At 41.4% G+C, this 23,752-nt stretch overlaps 1 protein-coding gene across 3 annotated transcripts in view; it reads right to left on the reverse strand.

Annotated features, from left to right (window-relative positions):
- Positions 1-14,007: 14,007 nt before the first annotated feature.
- poc1b (POC1 centriolar protein B) overlaps positions 14,008-23,752 on the reverse strand; it is a 119,751-nt gene continuing 110,006 nt past the window's right edge. For all 3 annotated transcript variants that reach the window (XM_087997050.1, XM_043709916.2, XM_043709913.2), the window contains one exon: positions 14,008-14,721. In XM_087997050.1, coding sequence (XP_087853176.1) covers positions 14,623-14,721 — 99 coding nt within the window. In that variant the 3' untranslated portion in view covers positions 14,008-14,622. The remainder of the gene's footprint in view (positions 14,722-23,752) is intronic.

Below are 23,752 nucleotides of genomic sequence, written 5' to 3' on the forward strand. Positions count from 1 at the left end.
TAATTTACGTAGAGCCGTCCTCGGCAGCATCACCGGAAGCATTCTCATAGGATATAGGAGACGGGGCAGGACATTCATTTTGATTAATGCTATTCTACCCAACCAGGAAATTGGAAGGTCTCCCCATCGCTGGAGGTCCTGCCTTATCCTTTCCAGTAAATGCACAAAATTAGCCTTATACAACTGACCAAATACTGGAGTAATAAAAATGCCTAAATATAAGAAGCCCTCCAGGGACCAACGAAAGGGAAAAAGGGATCTGTCCACTAAGTGGGATGTCATAGCAAGGCCGCCCATTGGCATAGCCTCTGATTTTGAAAAATTAATTTTATAGCCTGAGAATGTGCTAAATGTATTAATAACTTGGATTAGGCGAGGCACGGACATCAGAGGATTACTGAGGAATAGAAGAACATCATCTGCATGAAGGGTAATTTTATGTTTACTTGTACCAATCCTCGGGGCCGTTATATTAGGATCAGTTTGTATAGCTCCTGCTAGTGGTTCAATTATTAGCGTAAATATCAATGGCGAGAGGGGACATCCCTGACGGCAGCCCCTACCCACACTGAAGCTATCCGAGCCTAATCCATTGGTAACCACAACTGCTTTGGGATCATTATACAATGTTGAGACCCATTTGGTAAACACCTGTCCAACGCCAAACCTTTCCAATGTGTAAAACAAATATGACCATTCAACCCTATCAAATGCCTTTTCCGCGTCTAATGAAACTACTACTCCTGGTATTTTTCCCTGATGACAGGCTTGAATCATATTCAAAACCCTGCTAATATTATTGGATGATCTACGGCCCTTAATGAACCCCGTCTGATCCTCCTTTATAATATGTGGCAGTACCCTTTCTAGTCTCAGTGCTAACGTTTTAGAAAGGATTTTAAAATCTACATTTAGCAAGGATATTGGTCTATATGATGTACAATCTTCTGGATCCTTTCCTTTTTTAAGGATAAGAGAAATATTTGAGGAGAAAGTGAGGTCTGCAGATGCTGGAGATCAGAGCCGAAAATGTGTTGCTGGAGCAAACCGGGTAGATACTTAGCATTTCTTGCAAAGAAAAAAAAGCCCCTCAGACTATTACGCCTATCAAGGAAAGTACGGGTATTTTGACTCATGATCATAAAAAGATTAATGCGATCTTTAGAGAATTTTATTCTGAGTTATATAAATCGCAGGATTGTGAAGATAGGACGAGGAGGATGCAGTCATTTTAAAAAAATTTGACCTTTCCAGGCCTAACTCCGGAACAGGTATCGGTCCTAAATGCTCCTCTAACAGTCCAAGAAATACTTGATGCAATTAGGCAACTTCAGAGTGGTAAGGCACCAGGCCCAGATGGTTTTCAAGCTGAATTCTATAAAGAATTTACAGAAATATTGGCTGGTCCACTTATGGACATGTAAAACTATGCATATAGTCAGGGCTGTCTCCCGCCTTCGCTGAAAGAGGCAAATATTTCTCTTACCGCGCAGCAGGTCAGGCAGCATCCAGGGAACAGGAGAATCGACGTTTCGGGCATAAGCCCTTCTTCAGGAATGAGGAAAGTGTGTCCAGCAGGCTAAGATAAAAGGTAGGGAGGAGGGACTTGGGGGAGGGGCGTTGGAAATGTGATAGGTGGAAAGAGGTCAAGGTGAGGGTGATAGGTCAGACTGCGGTGGGGGCGGAAAGGTCAGGAAGAAGATTGCAGGTTAGGAAGGCAGTGCTGAGTTCGATGGATTTGACTGAGACAAGGTGGGGGGAGGGGAAATGAGGAAACTGGTGAAATCCGAGTTCATCCCTTGTGGTTGGAGGGTTCCTAGGCGGAAGATGAGGCGCTCTTCCTCCAACTGTCGTGTTGTTGTGGTCTGGCGATGGAGGAGTCCAAAGACCTGCATATCCTTGGTGGAGTGGGAGGGGGAGTTGAAGTGTTGAGCCACAGGGTGGTTGGGTTGGTTGGTCCGGGTGTCCCAGAGGTGCTCCGCAAGTAGGCGGCCTGTCTCCCCAATATAGAGGCCACATCGGGTGCAGAGGATGCAATAGATGATGTGTGTGGAGGTGCAGGTGAATTTGTGGCGGATATGGAAGTTTCCTTTGGGGCCTTGGAGGGAGGTGAGGGAGGAGGTGTGGGCGCAAGTCTTGCACCTCCTGCGGTTGCAGGGGAAGGTGCCGGGAGTAGAGGTTGGGTTGGTGGGGGGTCTGGATCTGATGAGGGAGTCACGGAGGGAGTGGTCCTTGAAGAAGCTCTCTTCCTCCCTCTACAAAGATTTCAGTGAGTCCCTCTCTCACTGAACACCCCAAGTCATCATCCTTGAAGAAGCTTTTTTAAAAATGACTGCATCCTCCTCGTCCTATCTTCACAATCCTGCGATTTATATAACTCAGAATAAAATTCTCTAAAGATCGCATTAATCTTTTTATGATCATGAGTCAAAATACCCGTACTTTCCTTGATAGACGTAATAGTCTGAGGGGCTTTTTTTTCTTTGCAAGAAATGCTAAGTATCTACCCGGTTTGTCGCCATATTCATATAACCTTTGTTTTGCAAATAATATTTCCCTCTTAGCCATTTGAGTAAGCGTAGTGTTTAGAGCTGTCCTAAGAGCCGTAATCCTTTGCAATTTAATAATAGGTCTATCAGTGTATGCTGTTTCAGCTGCTTTTAAACGAGCTTCAAGCAGACGCTGTTGTTCTCCCTTCAATTTCTTCTGGGTCGCTGAGTAGGAGATGATCAAACCTCATGTGTAAGCTTGGATGGTCTCCCACATCATTGATAGGTTGCTAGCTGTACCTGAATTAATTTCTAAAAAAGTTTTAAATTCTGGAGAGAAGTACTTTACAAATTTACTATCTTTCATTAGGAAGGGGTCCATACGCCAATGCCGAGGGGATGTCCCATTGTTCCTCGCCTTAGTTTCCATATATACAGCAGCGTGGTCGGAAATTGCTATATTACCTATTTTACAGGATGATATGAAATTTAAAAAAATCAAGGGGGCAAAAAACATATCAATTCTGGTATGACATTTATGTGGATTGGAGTAGAAAGAAAAATCTCTGCCCTGTGGATGAAGACATCTCCATACATCTACTAATCCTAATTCTTTGTTCAGATCCATCAATTGTCTAGATCTGGGAGATACTTCTGCAGTACTCTTGGGAATCCTATCTATTTCCGGATCCATAATACAATTAAAGTCTCCCTCTATGATTGTATGACGGGCACCAAAAGCCATCAATTTTGAAAAGGCTTCCGTTATAAATTTAGAGGGGTGTGCCGGGGGGCAGTACAAATTTAAAATCCCATATTCCTCTCCATTTATGAGGGCTTTAATCAAAATATATCGTCCAGATTCGTCTTTTATCTGCTTTAGGATTTTGAAAGGGAAATTCTTCTGAACAAGAATAACAACTCCCCTGCTTTTTGAGCTAAAAGAAGAAAAAAAGGCCTGATCAAATCCACCCTGTCGTAATTTCAAGTGTTCTTTATCCGACAGGTGTGTCTCCTGTAGGAGAGCTATATCAACTCCTTCCTTCTTAAGATTTGATAATACTTCCTTTTGACTGGCGAATTACTCCCCCTGACATTCCAGGTGCACCACTTAACCGACTGATCAACCATAATCATCTGGGCAAATCCGAGACCCCTCGGGAGGGGAAACCTTATCCAGAACATCCCAAGCGTAGAGCATATAAAATTTACACTCACAACAATACAATAAAAAACTATTTCTAAATAAAAAAAATATAAAACATATCTAAGTGGAGATTTTCCCCCTTGTTCCCAGGGGGTGTCACTTCCTCTCCAAAAGTCCATCATATCCTCTCCCAACCAATGCCCCACCCTTGACCCAGGCACTCCTCAATAAAATGAGGAGAATTCAGATATAATACAAAGCTAGAGTTAACAGTGAGCACCCTACCCCCACCCATACCAACACCTGGATATATTTGGTAATGTTAATACCATATATAAACATATAACTATAAAATTACAACCTCAACAAATAATAATTAAATATAAATATAGTAATACAAAATAACAAGGGAGAAACAACCCCGCTCCTAAAGACAGAGGTAAAATTGAATAAGGTAACCACCTCCCCCCACTAACATTAACCAAATCCCCCAGCTTATATATATATATATATATTATATATATGTACACACACATATACATATATCCCACATATATACATAAAATAATAAAAAGAAAACAACCCCAAAGGGGGGGGGAGAAAATCAAATCCCCCTCCCCACCCCCCATGATAATATTAAACAGTAATTTAGATGGGTCAGGTTTTGTTCAATGTGTGCAGGAGGGTTTTCTGACCAGTATGTAGACAGGCCAAAAAAAGGGGAGGATATAAACCAAAGCAGGGGGAAAGGCAAACCAACATCCATTATGTCTTACAGTTTATCTAAGAGGGTCCAAGAATTCCTTAGCCTTTTCTGGCGATCCGAAGTTATATACGGATCCTTCATGGTTAAAGCGTAGCGTCGCTGGGTAGCGTAAGGAGTACTGAATATTTAAGTCCTGGAATAACATGGTCTTGGATCCTTTATAGATCATAAGTTGGGGGTCTTTTCCAAGATTTCTAGAGGCTTCTAGGAGTATCTGCCTCTCCCTATAGCTCTGCAGCCAGAACAGGACCGGGCGTGGGTGCTGGTTCGAGCCGGGCCCGCGTATTGTGACCCGGTAGGCCCATTCTACCCTTACCTGGCATGATCCAGCTTCCAGATTTAAAAGCTGTGGCAGCCACTTCTCGAGGAATGCTGTAAGCTGGCCTTCCTCTTCCCGTTCGGGAAGGCCCAGCAAACGAATATGTTTTCGGCGACCTCAATGTGATTCTCTCGCTGTTCGAGAGTCCGGACCTGATCCACGGCCGATTGAGCTGTAGTTTCGGAGGTCGTGGCCTTTAACTCCGCCCCTCCGACTCGGCGCTCGATTTCTTGGATGTCTCGGTCGTGCTTCTGCAGCGCGGCCGAGAGTGAGTCCCATCGATTTCGGGATTCTTCGGTGAAATCGTCGATCTTCGCGCCCAGTTTGGAGATCATCTCCATGAGGCTTGTCACCGGAGGTAATTCCCCCGGGGCGGCTGTGGACGCCTCAGCTGCAGCTGGAGAGGGTGGGGGAGGGGTTCCTGCTTGTTGAGAGCTGAGGGCTCCTTCCCTTTAGTCAGTTTTACTAAAGATTAGATTGTTTAAATTTGATATTAAACAACTAATTAAACAGCTATTATAAATGATTTGGTAAGTGTGGTGGGGGTGGGTGACCCACTTTACCCAAGTCTTGGGAGGAGCACTGTAGACTCAGACTTGCTGGGTCGCTGCCATCTTGGATCTCCCCTGATTTCCCTCTTAAGTATACTCCTACTTCCTTTATACTCTTTTAAGGATTTACTCGATCTATCCTGACATATGCTTCCTTCTTTTTCTTAACCAAACCCTCAATTTCTCTTTAGTCACCCAGCATTCCCTATACCTACTAGCCTTTCCTTTCACCCTGACAGGAATATACTTTCTCTGGATTCTTGTTATCTAACTTCTGAAGGCTTCCCATTTTCCAGCCGCCCCTTTACCTGCAAACATCTGCCTCCAATCAGCTTTTGAAAGTTCTTGCCTAATACCATTAAAATTTGCCTATCTCCAAATTAGAACTTCAACTTTTAGATCTGGTCTATCCTTTTCCATCACTATTTTAAAACGAATAGAATTATGGTCGCTGGCCCCAAAGTGCTCCCCATGGCTCCTTCTCTTGACAACTACCTCCCTGCGTGATAGGTATATACTTATCAAGGACCCGCAGTAGCTGTTCCTTAAATGAGCTCCACATTTCAAGTGTGTCCATCCCCTGCAGTTTCCTTTCCCATTTTATGCATCCTAAAATTTGCTTAGTTGCATCATCATTGTCTTTCCCCCAGTTATGCCTCTTTCCCTGCGGTATATATCTATCCCTGCCATTGCTATTGTAAACGTAACCGAATTGTCGTCACTATCGCCAAAGTGCTCACCTACCTCCAAAACTAACACCTGGACGGATTCATTCCACAGTACCAAATCCAATATGGCATCGCCCTGTGTTGGCCTGTCTACATACTGTGTCAGAAAACCCTCCTGCACACATTGAACAAAACCTGACCCATCTAAATTACTTGAACTGTAGTATTCCCAGTCAATATTGGGAAGTTTAAGATCCCCCGTAACAACTACCGTGTTACTCTCGCTCCTATCGAGAATCATCTTTGCTATCCTTTCCTCTACATCCCTGGAACAATTCAGAGGCCGATAGAAAACTCTCAGCAGGGTGACCTCTCCTTTCCTGTTTCTAACCTCAGCCCAAACTTGCCTCAGTGGATGAGTCCTCAAACGTTATCTCAGCTGCTGTAATACTACTCTTGATTAACAATGCCACCCACACCCCCCAACCTTTTACCATCTTCTCTGTTCTTCCCGAAACATCTGCAACAACCATTCCTGTCCCTCCTCCAGCCATGTCTCTGAAATAGCCACAACGTCGAAATCCCAGGTACCAACCATACTGCAAGTTCACCCATCTTATTCTAGATGCTCCTGGCATTGAAGTACACACATTTCAAACCAACATCCTGATTGCCGGTGTCCTCACGCAATCTTGTAAACCTACCCCTGACCTCACTACCCTCAACCTTCTGTACACTGCAATCACAATTCAGGTTCTAGACCCCGACTGCATTAGTTTAAACACACCCCCACTGAAGAGCATTAGCAAATTCTCCACCCAGGATATTGGTACCCCTCTGGTTCAGACAGATAGCAAATTTAGTCCCACATGCTGGCAAATGGTACTAGATTTGGTTAGGATATCTGGTCGGCATGGATGAGTTGGACCAAAGGTTTTGTATTCATGCTGTACATCTCTATGACTCTGTGCTGAAAGGTCTGTTTCCATGCTGTATGACTCTATGACTCTGTAAACTGCATCCTGCTTAAACTACAGGTTTAAGGACCTTATTGTAAAGGTGTTGGAAACAGTTGAGTGTAGGTACAAAGAAGAGAAACCGAGTACTGTGTAAAAATGGAACAGCAGGCAAGGAAAAAGGCTATGTTGGTCAAAGATTTGGGTAACCATTGTTTGAGAAATAATCTTAGAAGTTTTGGAATTCCTGCAGTGAGAGATGACATACAGAATACACATTCTTAATGTCACAAAGAACACTATTGGAAGAGCTTTGGGTGAACTTTGATAGTGGGTGTTTTTCATTTGAGAGAATATAGCATTACACATTTTCTTTTTACACACAAGAGAGTGTCCTTCAGGCCCATTGTAGTCAGAAATTTCCCAGGCCTTGAAAGCAGAAAATCTGTCGACATTCTGACAACAATAAAATTCTGTCAAGGAATTACGTGAGAATTTCAAGACCAAAACACATTTTGGAAAAAAGGTTAAAGATTCAAATCCTTTCATGCATCATTTTTGAAACGAGACCCATTTTATGTAATCCACAAGGCAGATCGATAACTTGAGTTGTAATTTGTTCTGTAGTTTATTGAATCAGAGTAAGCCAAAGTGTCTTGACCCAATATTTATTCCTCAACTAACTTCACTTAAAACAGATTACCCTTCTCGAATTCTGACCGTCTTAATTCCGTTAGCTACTAGCTTGTCTCAGAGCTAGTTCTGTTTCCTGCGAAACAGAAGTTTGCAGAGTCCCAACTAAAAACAACAAAATGCTGGCAATTACAGCAGGTCAAACAGCATCCATGGAGAGAGAGCAAGCTAACATTTTGAGTCTAGATTGCTCTTCAGCAGAGCTGACATAAAGTGTGGGGGGGGGGGGGGGAACAGCATTTATAAAATAGTGGGGGATATGGGAGTTTGGAGTGCCGGGGAAGAAAGGGTGTTGATAATGCAGATTAAGTGTTCAGAGTGTGAGAATGGCAGAACAATGATGTGTCAGTCCCAAGTTCTCCTGGTACTTTCCGTGTGACACGAGGGAGTGCTGTACTGTCACAATTCCAACTCTTGAATGAGATGCTAAGTCAACACTGGGTCGACTATAGTGGGTGTAACAGACTGCTGCTCTTCTTTGAAATAGTATCGTGGGAACTTTGACATTCACCTGCCAAAGCAGGTTAGGGCTTTGGCTTAATGCTGCACCTGAAAGCTGCTAACACTGACAGTGGTAGCATTCCCCCAGTACCACAATGGTCAACCCAGACTTTAGTGTTCCAGTCTCTAAACTGGGAGAAGAACCCTCAACCTGTAATTTTGTTAGCAGTAGAACAATTCTCCTGTTTTTCATTACTTTTTTTTATAGCCACTGGGACTACATAAAAAAAAATCAATGGACCTCAATTTATTCTTCCAGTGTACTCATTATGATTGGGTTTTACACCACCTTTAAGATCATAAACTTACAGCCAATAATATGTGAGCCGAGCTTTAGTGCTAATGAGTAGCAATACGTTTTATTCATGGCTCCCCAGCTAGTCCGTGTCTGCTTGCTGGCTCAGACTGCCACATGAGGTAATTGGGCTGGCAGACGGCTAAGTTCAAAATGTAGTCCATGTCTTAGCGAGAGACTTGGCGTTTGGCCAGCTGAAATCAATTTACCAAAAGCTCTACTAACACCAACAAATGAAAAGGTAGGGATTCTTTTTCTGATGCTGGACAGAATACTGACTTTAACTTATACAACTGTGAAAAACACAGTTAGTGTAAATATTGTCTTGGAACTTCTGGTTTTGTATGAAGATTCTCCAGTAGATCTGACAGATGTTTACTTTCCGTTTTTAAATACAGTTATGAGCATTTAGTTTTCTGGCATGGCTTGCAAAATGATTATGGGGCAAACATAGTGGAGGCATGTGTCTTTCAAAGGGGATTGAATAAGCACTTCGTGAGAGCAGAGTGACAGGGAAAGATTGTGCTTGAGCTAGCACAGACACGATGGGCTGAATTGCCTCCCTCTGTGCTGTATTTATTCCATGATTCTTATTAAAGTAGTTTATTTAACGGTGACAGGTTGGACAGACTTGACCTGTGTTCCCTTGAGTAAAGAAGATTAAGTGATGATCTAATTGAGACGTCAATGATGATTAAAGGATTTGAAAGGTTGTAAGAGAGAGAAACTATTTTCTCTGTGGAGATGGGGTAAGCAGACAGTCTAGAACAAGGGGCATTGCCTTAAAATTAGAACCAGGCTGTTTACAGATGATGTCAGAAAGCACCTCTAACGCAAAGGGCAGTGGAAACCTGGAACTTTTTCCTTCAAAAAAGCTCTAAAGGCTGGCAGACAATTTAATATGTCAAAAAAACATTAAAACTGTTAATACCCTTACTCAACGGGAACCTAAGCCAGGTATTTGGAATAAAGGTAATATCCAATGGGATGACAAGACAGGATTAAGGGACGGAATGGCTCACTACCCTGTTCCAATATTCCTAAAATAAAACTCAGACTCAAGGAACTGTTCTATTTTGATGTATTAAGTTACATGACCATATAATTATTTACTGTCCAAACTATATATAGCTTTGGAGAAGCACTGTGAAGTCTGAAAGGCAGACTGCCAAAAAGAAAAACTTCCCAGGATTGAGACAGCTACTGTTGGTGAGTATTAAAGTGCTCAGAATGAACAGAATAGAAAGGGGAAGTCCCACCTATTGCATCAGAGACTGGGATCATGGCTGGACTGTACAAAATGGGAAGGATTATAGAGAAGAAGCATTATGCTGACATTGGACGTCTGAGGGTAGGAGTCTTGTAATACGGTCAGTGACACCCCTACAACTGAGCCAAGGCTCCAGATTCAAGCCCCAATCCACGGCCTGTTGGCTATGAAGGAAATGTTCATGACGTGGCCAAAGTGAGTCAATAATCCATCTGCTCATCCTTGTAATATGCCTATGCCAGGCGGCAGGAGCAGGAGAGATTTCTGGTGACTGACAACAACCCTTTCCAGCGCATTAATATATCACAGAAACCTCTCTTATCAATGATGTGAAGGCAGCTTTATCCTAACACTAGATGAACATGGTCCAAGTGGAAGACATTAAAGCACTGATACAGTGGAAAAAGGATTTGCTTCTGAATCTTCAGTTGCAAAGATACATCGAGGGAGGTGATGGTCTAGTGTTATCATCACTGGACTGTTAATCCAGAGACCCAGGTGATGTATTGGGGACCTGGATTCGAATCCTGCTATCGCTGATGGTGGAGTTTGAATCCAATAAAAATCTGGAATTAAGAGTCGAAAGGTGACTTTGGATTATTGGAAAAAAACCCATCTGGTTCACTAATGCACTTTAGGGAAGGAAACTGCCGTCCTTACCTGGTTTGACCTACATGTGACTCCAGACCCACAGCAATACTTTGGACTCTTAACTGCCCTCTGGGCAATTAGGAATGAGCAATAAGGGTTGGCCTAGCCAGCAATGCCCCCATCCTGTGAATGAATTTTTAAAAACCCACGAGAACACAATGATTTGTAAACTGGGAGCGGTATAAGTCTTCAAGGTGTCACCTCAGTCAGTGACTGTGAACTGCAAGCCTGGTTTTCACCTGAATGAAGTGTAACATAGGTTGGCAAATGACAAGCTGAAGATCAGTTTCACTTTCTGGTCAACGTTAAAAGTCAACACCCGGTTATAGTCCAACAGGTTTATTTGGAAGCACATGTTGCTCTGAAAACTAGTGCTTCCAAATGAATCTGTGTGACTATACCCTGGTGTTGTGAGATTTTTAATGTTGTCCTCTCCAGTCCAACACCAGCTCCTCCACATGACTTTTTTGTCAACAAGACTACAAGCAGACAAATCACAACATTCCTGGTCTGACAGGTGAACTGCCAACATTCTGGCCATGTGATTACAGGCCCAGAGACTTATAATGATGCTTCTGTGCTCCATGGTGTGAAAGGCATTAGTCCACATGTGCCATGCCATTCCTACATCAAAGAGCCAATCAGGCTGATCTGATGCCAACGTACCATTCAATGTGGTGTGGTATGTGCACTGAATGCTCATGCTAATCATTCATAATTCCTAAGATAGTCAACAGCACAAGGACACTCACCCACAAAGGAAGTTTAAAGGGTCAACTACTGACATATAGGGGAGTTGCATATCACTTATTTCTGCTTCGGCAAAATTAGTAGCAGTGTTATGAATTGTTTGTGTTTGTGCTTAGGGGTGCTGTGCCATTCATTCAGGGAGGCAACAGAGGTTTTCCACCAGACAGTTGTTGTCCTACTGTCACAGATTTAGGAATAATCCGAAGCTGGTTTCTTGGAGACAAAGGCTATCCCATGCACATTACTCATGACTAACTCTCTACAACTCAATCATGCAAGGACAGTGAATGTATAATAAGTTAGAGAGACACAAGGAACCATTAGGAGTGCTGAATTGTTCCTAAAGCACGTCAGCTCCCAACATGGGAATTTCCTGCTGCAGACATGCAAATAAAGCAGTTGCTTTGTAAATCAACATACAAACAAGACATCCTGCACAGCTGAAATGGTTTTCAATCATTAGCACCTCGATAGTGGTTTAGGACAGGAAACTGCTGTTGGACCATCTTTTGTGCCATTAGACTTAAAAAAAATCCTATAAAGGTTGGCTCATGGTCCTTCTCCAGTGCTTGGCGATATGTCGGAGCACACAATGCTAGGTCAGATAGCAAACTCTTCAATCTGTCCAGACTGAGGGCATAATCAGAAAATGACACATTCTGAGCAGAGTAGTAGAGTCAAAACGTGTGGCGCTGGAAAAGCACTGCTGGTGAGGCAGCATCCGAGAAGTAGGAAAGTCAATGTTTCAAGCATTAACTCTTCATCAGGAATGTCCTGATTCACATTCCTGATGAAGGGCTAATGCTTGAAACGTTGACTCTCCTGCTCCTTGGATGCTGTCTAACTGGCTGTGCTTTTCTAGCGTCACACTTTTTGACTCTGATCTCCAACACCTGCAGTCCTCACTTTCTCCCTGAGCAGAGTACTACTCTAGTTTTGAGGTGGTTGCTTGCACAGGAACTTGACTATATGGTAAAAAAAATCATGGATTGTCTCTCCCCTGCTTGTTAAAAACAATGACTGCAGATGCTGGAAACCAGATTATGGATTAGTGGTGCTGGAAAAGCACAGCAGTTCAGGCAGCATCCGAGGAGCAGGAAAATCGATGTTGTATTCCCGATGAAGGGCTTTTGCCTGATTTTCCTGCTCCTCGGATGCTGCCTGAACTGCTGTGCTTTTCCAGCACCACTAATCCAGAATCTCCCCTGCCTGTGACTGGTTATTGTTGACCGTAGATGTATAGAAAACCTATAAACACTTAACAGAAGCGCAAACAACAAAGAGAACTGCTTTGGAATGTCCCAAGGATGTGCAAGCCATTACTCAAGGGGTGTAAATGTGTTTTTAAAAAAACGTGCTTAAGACTTCACTGCGAATAATGACCAAACCTTGTTCTCAGAAATCTGCTTACATATCGTGATGAGGCACATGTCGGTGCCTGTGTCTAAATGTTGTAAAGCTCACACCCTCAGTCAGGAAGTAATGTGATAAGACAACATGCAAATAGTTTTATTTCACTCGATTTAGAAATCTTAGCTGGGATATTACACTTCACTGCCTCCCTATCCTGGCATCCTGCCCTCAAAGAACAATTTCCTGCCCTTTCACAAAATGGGGTGGAAAATCACAGGCTGGAAGCTTGGCAAGTTAAGTCCTGTATCTCATGTCCTAACACGCCGAAATAGATTCAGAGCTCCTTTGCTCACTACACAGAAGCTTAGGTTTTCCAGAACTTGTAAACCTGTTTGACATTTATCAGGGGGTCAGTAAACAGGAAACCTTTAGTCACTTTCTTGCAATGCTTAATCAAAAACTAGAAACAGAAAAATAATTTCTCCAGAGGGCTTATCATTAAAGCGCAAGTCCTCCTCATTGACTCATTGAAAATAGTGCTTGCATTTGTGTGGCAATTTATCAATAGAAATGTGTCAAAATGTCACGATAACTTTTTTTTTGAAGACAGTTGTGTTTTTTTGCAGTTAACCACCAGAATGTGTTAAAACAGCTGTGATGAAGGGTCCACTAAAAAATATTAACTCATTGTCACCATGAATATGACCAGATATATTCACTATTTGAGCACATGAATTTTGTTTTAGATTTCCAGTATCTGAAGTCACTTTGTTTTTATTTACACTTTAATAATTTAAGGGTTGTTGCTGGTGTTAATTGTCATTATGGATTGACATAACACCCGCAGAATACACCTTCACAACTGTCATCTCTGCGACAGCCTTGTCCACACTTCCATTACACCCAAAAAACCCTTTTTGCTCTGTACTTCCATAAAACCTGCTACACCTGAAAAGTCAGACTTGAAACATTAACTCAGTTTCTCTTTCTACAGATGAAACTTGGCTTGCCAGCTGTTTCCAGTATTTTAGATTAGATTCCCTACAGTATGGAAACAGGCCATTTGGCCCAACAAGTCCACACTGACCCTCCAAAGAGTAACCCACACAGACCCATTCCCCTATCCTATATTTACCCCTGACTAATGCACCTAATACAATGGGCAATTTAGCATGGCCAAGTCACCTAACTTTTGTGTTGATGCTTCAGATTTCCAGCAAGTACAGTATTTTGCCTTTGAATTGGGTCCTGTCTTAAAATATCACTCCTTAAATTAATTATGGTGCAAGTTCTAACATTTCTAACATTCTAGGGAAAATATTAAGAGGTTCCTGATTACTCCAGGGAAACAGATGTCTCTGTGCAGGTTGCACTAAAGCTATAAATACGTTTAAGACCTAACTACAAACAAAATAAAGCTTCCTCAAAGGAGTGTCAGTTGATGTCACTAAATCCCATAATCAAGCAACTGGGATACTAGAAGCCAATGAGAATACTGCCATTAAGCCACAGCTGATTAGTATGGACCAATTAACAATGTCACGATAATTCAAATACAAGTTGAAAATATTTTTCTTTAAAAATTTTGCATCCTCAAATTTAATGGATAGAGTTTTATTATTATAAAAAGTTACATTAAAAAGCATGTGTTACATAGAGGAAGTACCACCTTATGGCAGTGAACTCAAGTCAATCTGAATTTGGAATCAATGCAAATTCAAAGCGACAGTTTTAAGTAGTTACAGAGTCACATGAAAGATAATCCACATTCAGTATAACTTTAGCCACCACCCTGATTATGTGCCTCAGAGTGCAGACAGAATTGTACACATCATATGATATATGAAGGAATTAGTCCACATTACACAAAGGAGAATGTTCATGATAGAAAAATGCTCAGATGTCCAATTTATTCCACTTGAATGGTGTGTGAAATAGTCAATTGTAAAAGAGTATATGCAAAAGAAAATGGAATAGACATGTCTCATACACACAAAGTAGATGTGGGGAAGTTTGGTAGCAGCAATTTTACCATTTCAGTGCCAGAATCCAATTACATCGGAGTGCAATATGTTGTACCTTTTTACTTGAAGAACTAATTGTTGATTCTTCCCATTTAACACAATGTCCAATCAATGACCAATGATGCAGTATGACCAAAGAATAAATGTAGAAAATCCAAACTCCAAAAAAAATCAGTCTTTTTTCATTAACTAAGATGACGTTACTTGTTGCACAGTCTGTTGATTGCCTAGACACTCCTGGAGTTTGTCTTCAGTCATCGTCAAGCGCTGTTCTAAGATCGACACTGTCTGGAGACAAAATGTAATACAGTACTTAATGACCTGGACATTTACTGTAGATGAAGTAATGCATTAGCACACATTTATTAAGGGATAGAATAAAGCTGTGGTTAACTCTAGGGCATTATTTTAGTGAGTGATTATTTGGTGTGGTTTTCAACATCTAATCAGGAACTTAAGAACTCTAAGTGTTTGTACTCAGGGGAAACTAAAGCACCCATTGGAACTTTACCCTACTAATCTTTCACCAATGCTGACAAGAAACCAATGACATCGACAAATAACAGTCTCATTATTGAAATAAGTGTTGGTAGGGACCAGAGTTTAAATTCAAACCAGATTGATGCAAAGGAAGTTTCTGGCTGTAACTGGTTGGAAGAAAAGATACAAAAATATTATAATAGTGCTTAAAAGTCTACAAAAATTAGTGATAGATCACTGAGTGGCTGGTAGGACACACCTCAGCTCAAGTTCTCCAAGACCCTCTTTGCCAGTCTCTTATCCTCTTAATTGCTTCTGAATCTGACCTGTCCTAAAACCCACTCTCGATTCTGACTCAGAGGTGATGATCTTGAGGGCCATTCCAGATTATGCCCCTTTCTCTCTTCAGGTACCAGCTCTAAGAGAGCATTAGTGACCGCAGACTGTCATTCGGTTGGTCCATGATTATGCTTAACAAATCCAATAGGGGCTTGCTATTGGCTTCTGCAGGGTGCTGTCTAGAAATTCTGATATATCTGATCCTCACTGACCAATGCTGGTTTCCTATATCAAGTGTAAAATTCTGATCTTCAATGCTTGGCCCCATCATACCTCTACAACCTCTTCTACATTACCAGTCCTCTGGGTAAAATGCCATGGAACATTTTCTAAGTAAATATAACCTGCTGTTTTTGACACTAGATTTCATCACAAAGGTTTCTCTACACCCACATTGATCTAATGAACCATTTAATGATGTCGCATGAAGTAGAAAGGTAAAATTAGAGTCCAGTAATTGACATACTTCCTAACACAAGGTTGGCAGGGCTGTCAACACATGAAAATGTTAAGGACTTGCTTAGGGAATGATGCACAAAGATTTGGCTGTATGACTTTTTTTCCCCCTCTACAAATTCTGATCCAAGTCTCTTTTGGAGATGTCTATTGAACTGCTTTCAGGCAGTGCATTTCAGGTCACAACAACCAGCTGTGTTTACAAAAAATTCTCTCAAGTCTCATTTTAAAATGGTGTCGTAGAGTTATAGAGATATACAGTACGGAAACAGACCCTTCAGTCCAACTTGTCCATGCCGACCAGATACCCTAAATTAATCTAGTCCAATTTGCCAGCATTTGGTCCATATCCCTCTAAACCCTTCTTATTCATGTACCCATCCAGATACCTTTTTAAAAATGTTGTAATTGTATCATCTTCCACCACTTCGTCTGGCAACTAACTCAACATAGGTCCCACCCTCTGTGTGGAAAGTTGCCCCTTAGGTCCCTTTTATATCTTTCCCCTCTCACCCTAAACCTATGCCCTCCAGTTTTGGATTCCCTCACCCCTGGGAAAAGACCTTTTCTATTTACCCTATCCATGCTCCTCATGATGACTTTATAAACCGCTAAGCTCACCTCTAAGCCTCTGATGCTTCAGGGATCTCTGATTACTGACTCTCCTGTCTTAAGAAACAGAGTCTTTTATTCTTCTGAAACAACATTTTTAAACAGCTTCATCAAATTTCCCATGAACCTTCTCAGCTTTATGAAAGAGAACCTCAACTTCTCCAATCTCCCCATACAACTGAAGGGTCTCATCCATGAAAACCTTTCCAACAAATCTCTTATACCCTCTCCAAGCTCTTAACACCTTTCCGAAAGTTTGATTGCCAGAAATGAACACATCCCTCCATATTTCATAGTCCAGCTTTTTGTTGCTGTTTCTACCATATGACAATGCATCTTTTCGTCCAAGTTAAAGTTTAAACAGCTTGTTGTTTTGTACCAGGCAATATTGACACTATTGTCTCCTGAGAAATTGGAAGGAAGAGAAAACAAATAGATCTCCAGATTTCCATTTAAGAATATTTCATACACTAGATCAATGAACTTCTGATGAGAGCAAGAGACCCGGACCCATATATTCGGGAATGAGACAAATAAGTTGCAAACTTATCAAACTAGCTCAATAGTTTAAGAGTAAGAAACTACAAGTTACAAATTCACAACGATATTTTCAGACATGTGCACATAGTAAATCTTTCTTTTCCAGTTGCATACACAATTGGAAACTGGCAATAGGTCTATTTTTCTTTGAGCTTAAAGCCAAAGTCTATGTTATCTGGGCTGTCTACTGTAATGAGTTTGTGGCAGGGACTGAAAAAAAATTACAACTTATTATTAATCAAAAGAAGAGTACACCTAAGTTAGGATTTTAACTGAAATAGCACTCGTAATGAATGCTATGTTAATAGTCTACAAGATAATTAGGGGTTTAGATAAGGTCGACAGTGAGAATCTTTTTCCACGTATGGAGTCAGCTATTACAAGGGGGCATAGCTTTAAATTAAGGGGTGGTAGGTATAGGACAGATGTTAGGGATAGGTTCTTTACTCAGCGAGTCGTGAGTTCATGGAATGCCCTGCCAGTAGCAGTGGTGGACTCTCCCTCATTATGGGCATTTAAGTGGGCATTGGATAGGCATATGGAGGATAGTGGGCTAGTGTAGGTTAGGTGGGCTTGGATCGGCGCAACATCGAGGGCCGAAGGGCCTGTACTGCGCTGTATTCTTCTATGTTCTACTTACAGACCTTAAATATTGCTTTCAAAAACTCATTTTTTTATATCTTTACTTTTGAGTTACTGCAATGCTGTTTAAAAGTCAAAATAAAACAAAGAATTGCAGATGCTAAAACAGAAATTGCTGGAGAAACTCAGCAGGTCTGGCAGTATCTGTGGAGAGAGCACAGAGTTAACATGTTGAGCTAATGCTTCAGAACAGCACAGTTCTGATGAAGGATCATTGGACAGATGCTGCCAGAGCTGCTGCATTACTCCAGCAATTTCTGTTTTGCTGTTTTAACATTTGTTGCTGAGCAAGAATAACTTTTTAGCAAACTGAAAAATGTGCAGTCCAGTTTTACAAAAAGAACTGAATTCAGGGTCCTTGATCAGCTTTGACTGTATTTTGACAAATTTGACTGGCTATCTCCTAATCATGTCAATAAATTAATATCCCGAGTTCATTTGCAAGAGTCAATCCACTCGTGGCAATATCTAGATTTAGATAGTTAAACATGTTTAAGATGGCAGCTATGGCACAGAGATAGCTCTGACTCAGAGGTGAGGATCTTGAAGGCAATTCCAGATTATATTTTCTCTTTTCAGGTACCAGCTCTATGAGAGCATTAGTGACCACGGACTTCCATTGGGTTGTTCATGGTTATGTTTGGCAAACCTAACAGTGGTTTGCCATTGGTTTCTGTAGGATGTCTGTCCAAGAAACCTTTCTACTCATACCTCTTGTCATCAGCTGTATTGATAGGATTTATAGGCCGACACTCGGGCCACTTTATGAATGCACATTTTGCGAACATCAAATCCAGAAATGGTACTAAAACCCAGAACTTCTGGCACAGAGGTAGGGATGTTACCATTATACAATCAGATCTATTCTAAAACAACTAATTTATCTGGTATTTAAATACAGTACTGAATTGCTCGATACTGTCATTGGGATCTTGTCTTTCAGATGGGATGTTAAACGAAGTAGCTTTGGACATTATACAAACCTATAGTACTATCTGAACAGCAAAATGGTTCTCCCCACGTCCTGATCAATATTCATCACTTAAACACACCACCTAAACTGTTTCAGTACTGTTTGAGAGGCCTTGGCTGCATGGAAATGAGCACATTTCTCTATGTTACAACCGAGATTTCAATTCAGGAGTGTTTTATTGGCCAGCAAGGCTTTGCAAACCTATGCAATTATGGAAAGTGCAATAAGGATTCAAGCTCCTTTATGTCACTGCAGTGTGAGGTGGTAAGAGATACTAGCTCTGGATTTCTTTCGTCATGTTCTGAGTAAGGCTAGCAGCAACAGAGTGAGTTTCAACAATATTCCCTGTCTGTTGACTAACAAGGTCAATGAACTTATAAAATAAATGGAAATCCATGAAGTAAAATAATAGAGATTTAACTGCAACTTATGCTTATGACAACAATGAATATTCAAAGAATATTTATCTTCTGTAAGTAGGAAATGTACAGGTTTTGAAAATGGCTCCTATCTGCTCAATTATAAAAATATTTACTTAATATAAGATTATTAAATTAGATTACTTACAGTGTGGAAACAGGCCCTTCGGCCCAACAAGTCCACACCGACCCACCGAAGAGCAACCCATCCAGACACGGGGAGAATGCGCAAACTCCACACAGTCAGTCGCCTGTGGGATGAACTTTTCATGGTAGTATAGAACTTGAGTACTGTTGAAACTCTTAAGTCAGTCCTGATGACTGCAATACAAAGGGAAAAGCAAAGTATACTGCATGACTGGGTGGCAAGTATACTCTGTTGAGTCAATGCATTGAACACAGTCCACTTGCCAACAAATCAGTGCTGTTTCTCATGCAGTGTGAATTATTGTTCCCCTTGAGATTTGGTATTCTTGCACTTGCCCTGATGAATGAGACACAAATCCTTTTTCTCAGCAAAACCTTTCAGGACTCTAATATCTATGGATTTGCATGACATTGGACATATTCTAACATTTGCTCGTTATGATCTTCATCACATTCATATTAAACTAAATGTCTCCCTTTTGGAATGTTAAAACAATGTTGTGTAAGATCACCATAAAGTATGCCTTGTTTTGGTCTGAATAGCTTGATTATCCCTCTGATTTATTTCCTCTCATCTGTTGTTTAGAAAATACCATAAGCATAACACCTATTGGAAACTGGGGTCCCCTTTAAAACTGTATTTAATATTTTCTGTGTAGCATGAGACTTCACTTAACTGGTGTTACAGTAGTAACTAGCCTTGTATAAGTAACAAAAGATTTATCAGCCATCATACTATCCTATTATAAATCCAATGTTTAGGCAAATAAGGAGGTTTTGGCCTTCGAAAGAGTGAAAACTAACCTTTGAATGCAGGTGGGCAAAGGGACAATGGTCAGCCTGATCTCATGAGTAGCTACCCATGACAATGGCTAAGAGGGTTTAGATTAGATTCCCTACAGTGTGGAAACAGGCCCTTCGGCCCAACAAGTCCACACCAACCCGTCGAAGAGTAAACCACCCAGTCCCATTTCCCTCTCACTAATGCACCTAACATTATGAGCAATTTAGCACGGCCAATTCACCTGACCTGCACACCTATGGATTGTGGAAGGAAATCCGTGCAGACACTGGGTGAATGTGCAAACTCCACACAGTCACCCGAGGCTGGAATCGAACCTGGGACCCTGGTGCTGTGAGGCAGCAGTGCTAACCACTGAGCCACTGTGCCATCCTTTAGGTGACTGACGCAGCATAGATTTCCAACCTTCCAAAATAAGGCATATCAACAGGGATAGCTGAGGAGATATGAGGAGCAAGAAGATCGAGGGTAAGAAGCCACCATTTTCTGCAACAGCCTGAGGGAAGAGCAAAGGCTGTTACCAACCAAAGACTGCACAAGATCAGGGGCGAGTGCTCTACTATTTCAAAACAATCACTTCTGCTTCTCCCAAGCACTCTCACTTCTCAGGGGTTTATACTTCCTTTGAATGCAGACCATGATGATTCAATCACTAACAGTGTCATCATCCACTGAGGTATGGGAGGATGAATTGTGCAGAACATCTTAACTTTTGGAATGCTGCTACATATTTACAGACAACATGGTCCTTGACTGAAAGTAGATCCAGTTCCAATGGCAAGGAAGCCTTGATGCCTGGGGATCTCCCTACTCGATAGCCCTCATCCACCATCATAGTTGCTGATATTACAACTTCAGCCTGAATTGCTGTTGAGGACTGGGATTGCATTTTGTCTGGTTCCACTCTCCAATATTACTGTCATGGATGACTCCGCCAGGCGTTAAGAACTCTTAATGACATCGATCTCTGGATGAACTGAACACTCTATTCTGTCCACCACAATAAAGCTTTCTTTGTCTAAATAACTAATAGACCAAATCTAAACTGCTGCTTAAAAAAGCCCAACAAACAATAAGAAAACTGCTATAAATTGTCAACTCCATATATTAGCCAACTGTGATCATGAGCCTCATAAAATAAACACACTTCAAACACATCCTTTCAAATTTCTCTTCCACAAATTTTAAAGCTTTGTTGATGCTGCCTTCACTATTATTTCTGTTAGTAAACTCCTTCTGCCAGCACTCCGAAGGAGTCCGGTCTTGTAACCTTTCCCACACTGATGATTTACCCTCAGTTATTAGTCATTAATCATGTGGTGAAAATAGACCTTCCGATTTATTTCATTAAAACTGCTCAATTTTGACATAATTACATTTATTGCAGGATAAACCATTGTAAATATTCCTTTGCCAGTTTTTAAAATAGTGGCAAAAGATCTTTTTGCATCCACCCAAGATGGCAGATAGCGTCTCAGTTTAATGTCACACCCTAAAGATTGCACCTCTGACCAGTCAGTACTAAAATGTTAACTCACGTCCTGCACTTAAAGAGAAAGTGCACAAACTATATTGCCTTGCATCTTTACTCTTACTATGTAAAACATTGGTAACGGCTATTACTTTGGAGATTCACTGACAAACTCAAAATAAAGTTGCTGGATGCCCATTTTCTTCCCTCAAAGAGACCTCTAGTGACTACCGCAACAAATCTATCAAATTTAATCTGGGGTACTAGAAGGCTGTGCAGGGACAGCTTCCAGGCTCCAGGATACTGCAAGGTAGATCATATCTTTGCATTTATCCTTAATTTACTACTTGCAATGTGCTAGTTGTCACTTTGTTTTCCAGGTTTGTAGCTATCACTGAAGTAACAGTCTTGTCAATTAGCAGCTCCTTAGCTACAAAAAGATATTCCCACAGGTAATTTCTTCACCAATTATCGACTCCTTAAATGTGACTAGGAATCACCCATCTCATTCCCTAGTCAGCTCTCTATAGTTCCTTTCCACATTGTGATATTGTCATCAGTATAGGATTCATTACCATTCCTTTTTTGCTTGCAATGAAATCTGGTACATGCACACTCTTCCAAACTATTGAAGAGCTTTTCCTGTAGTACACAGCTTCTCGTGTGTCCAGGAAACACCTCCTGCCATCTTTACAAAGGTCACATAAAGGCACTGACAAACTCAAAGTAAAGTTGTGTCCCTCAAAAAGACTGCTTTGAGACTACCACAACAAATTTAATGTGAGGTTGCTAAAGGTTGTGCAAGAATAGTTTCCAGACTCCAGCAGCACTAACATTCCTTCTAATGAAAAATAAAAGCAAAGATACTAGATTGATTTGACATTATGGGAATCTGCACTTGCATCATGTTATAAATGGAACTGTACTGTACAGGAACGGGCCCTTCGGCCCACGATTTTGTGCCGACCATGACGCCAAATGAAACAAATCCCTTCCTGTCTGCCCTTGGTTCATATCCCTCCATACCTTGCATTTTCGTGATTTGGAGATGCCGGTGTTGGACTGGGGTGTACAAAGTTAAAAATCACACAACATCAGGTTATAGTCCAACAGGTTTATTTGGAAGCACTAAGCTTTTGGAGTATTGCTCCTTCATCAGGTGGTTGTGGAGTATAAGAACTCTCAAGATATATTCACATGCTTACCTAGTGGTCCCTTAAATCCCTCTATTGTATCTGCCTCCATCACTACTCCGAGCAGTAAAGTTCCAGACACCTACCACTCTCTAAAAAAAAAACCGGCCCCTCATGTCTCCTTTGAACTCTCCCCCTCTAACCTTAAATGCATGCCCCTTAGTATTAGACATTTTACCTCTGGGAAAAGGATCTGACCATCCACCCTATCTACGCATCTGATAATATTATAGACGTCTATCAAGCCTCCCCTCAGCCTCTGCTGCTCAAGAGAAAACAACACGAGTTTTTCTAGCCTTCCTTATAGCTCTCTAATCCAGGCAGCATCCTGGTAAACCTCTTCTGCACATTCTCCAACGCCTCCACATCCTTCCTGTAATATGGCAACCAGAATTGAGCACAGTACTCTAAGTGTGGCATAACCAAAGTCTGATAAAGATGCAACATGACATCCTGACTCTTGTACTAAATTCCCCAATAAATGAAGGCAAGCATGCTATAAGCCTTCTTTATCACCCTATCTACCTGCTTGGCTACTTCCAGGGAACTAGGAACCTGAACCCCAAGATCCTTCTGTACATCAATGCTGTTCAGGGTCCTGCCATTTAACTCTATGTTTTTTCTTGACATTTGATCTTCCAAAGTGCCGCACTTCACACTTACCTGGATTAAACTCCACCTGCCATTTCTCCACTCACATCTGCAAATGATCTATATCCCGTTGTATCCTTTGACAACCTTCTAAGCTATCCACAACTCCACTGATCTTTGCATCGTCTGCAAAACTTACTGACCCACCCATTTACATTTTTATCGAAGTCATTGGTATGTATCGCAAACAGCAGAAGTATAGATCTTGGAGTAACACCACTATTCATAGACCTCCAGCCAGAAAAACCACTACCCTCTGTCATCTTTGGGCAAATCAGTTCTGAATGCGGCCAAGCCACTGTGGATCCCATGCACCTTAATCTTCTGAATGAGTCTACCATTAGGGACCTTGTTGAAAGCCTTACCAAAATCCACGTAAGCAACATTCACTGCTCTACCCTTATTGATCACCTTCGTCACCTCCTTGAAAAATTCTATCAAGTTAGTAAGGCATGATCTGCCCTGCACAAAGCCATACTGTCTATGTGTATATTTCTGATGATGTCCAAGAATTCCTGTGTTGATTGTATAGAGTGTCTGGATCCGCTGATCAAGTGTTTCAGTTTCTGCTGAATCTCATTATCTTCCATATCC

The sequence above is a fragment of the Chiloscyllium plagiosum genome, unplaced genomic scaffold (assembly GCF_037043375.1).
Source record: "Chiloscyllium plagiosum isolate Xiang-an unplaced genomic scaffold, Cpla_swu_hap1 HiC_scaffold_19, whole genome shotgun sequence".
NCBI lineage: Eukaryota > Metazoa > Chordata > Chondrichthyes > Orectolobiformes > Hemiscylliidae > Chiloscyllium > Chiloscyllium plagiosum.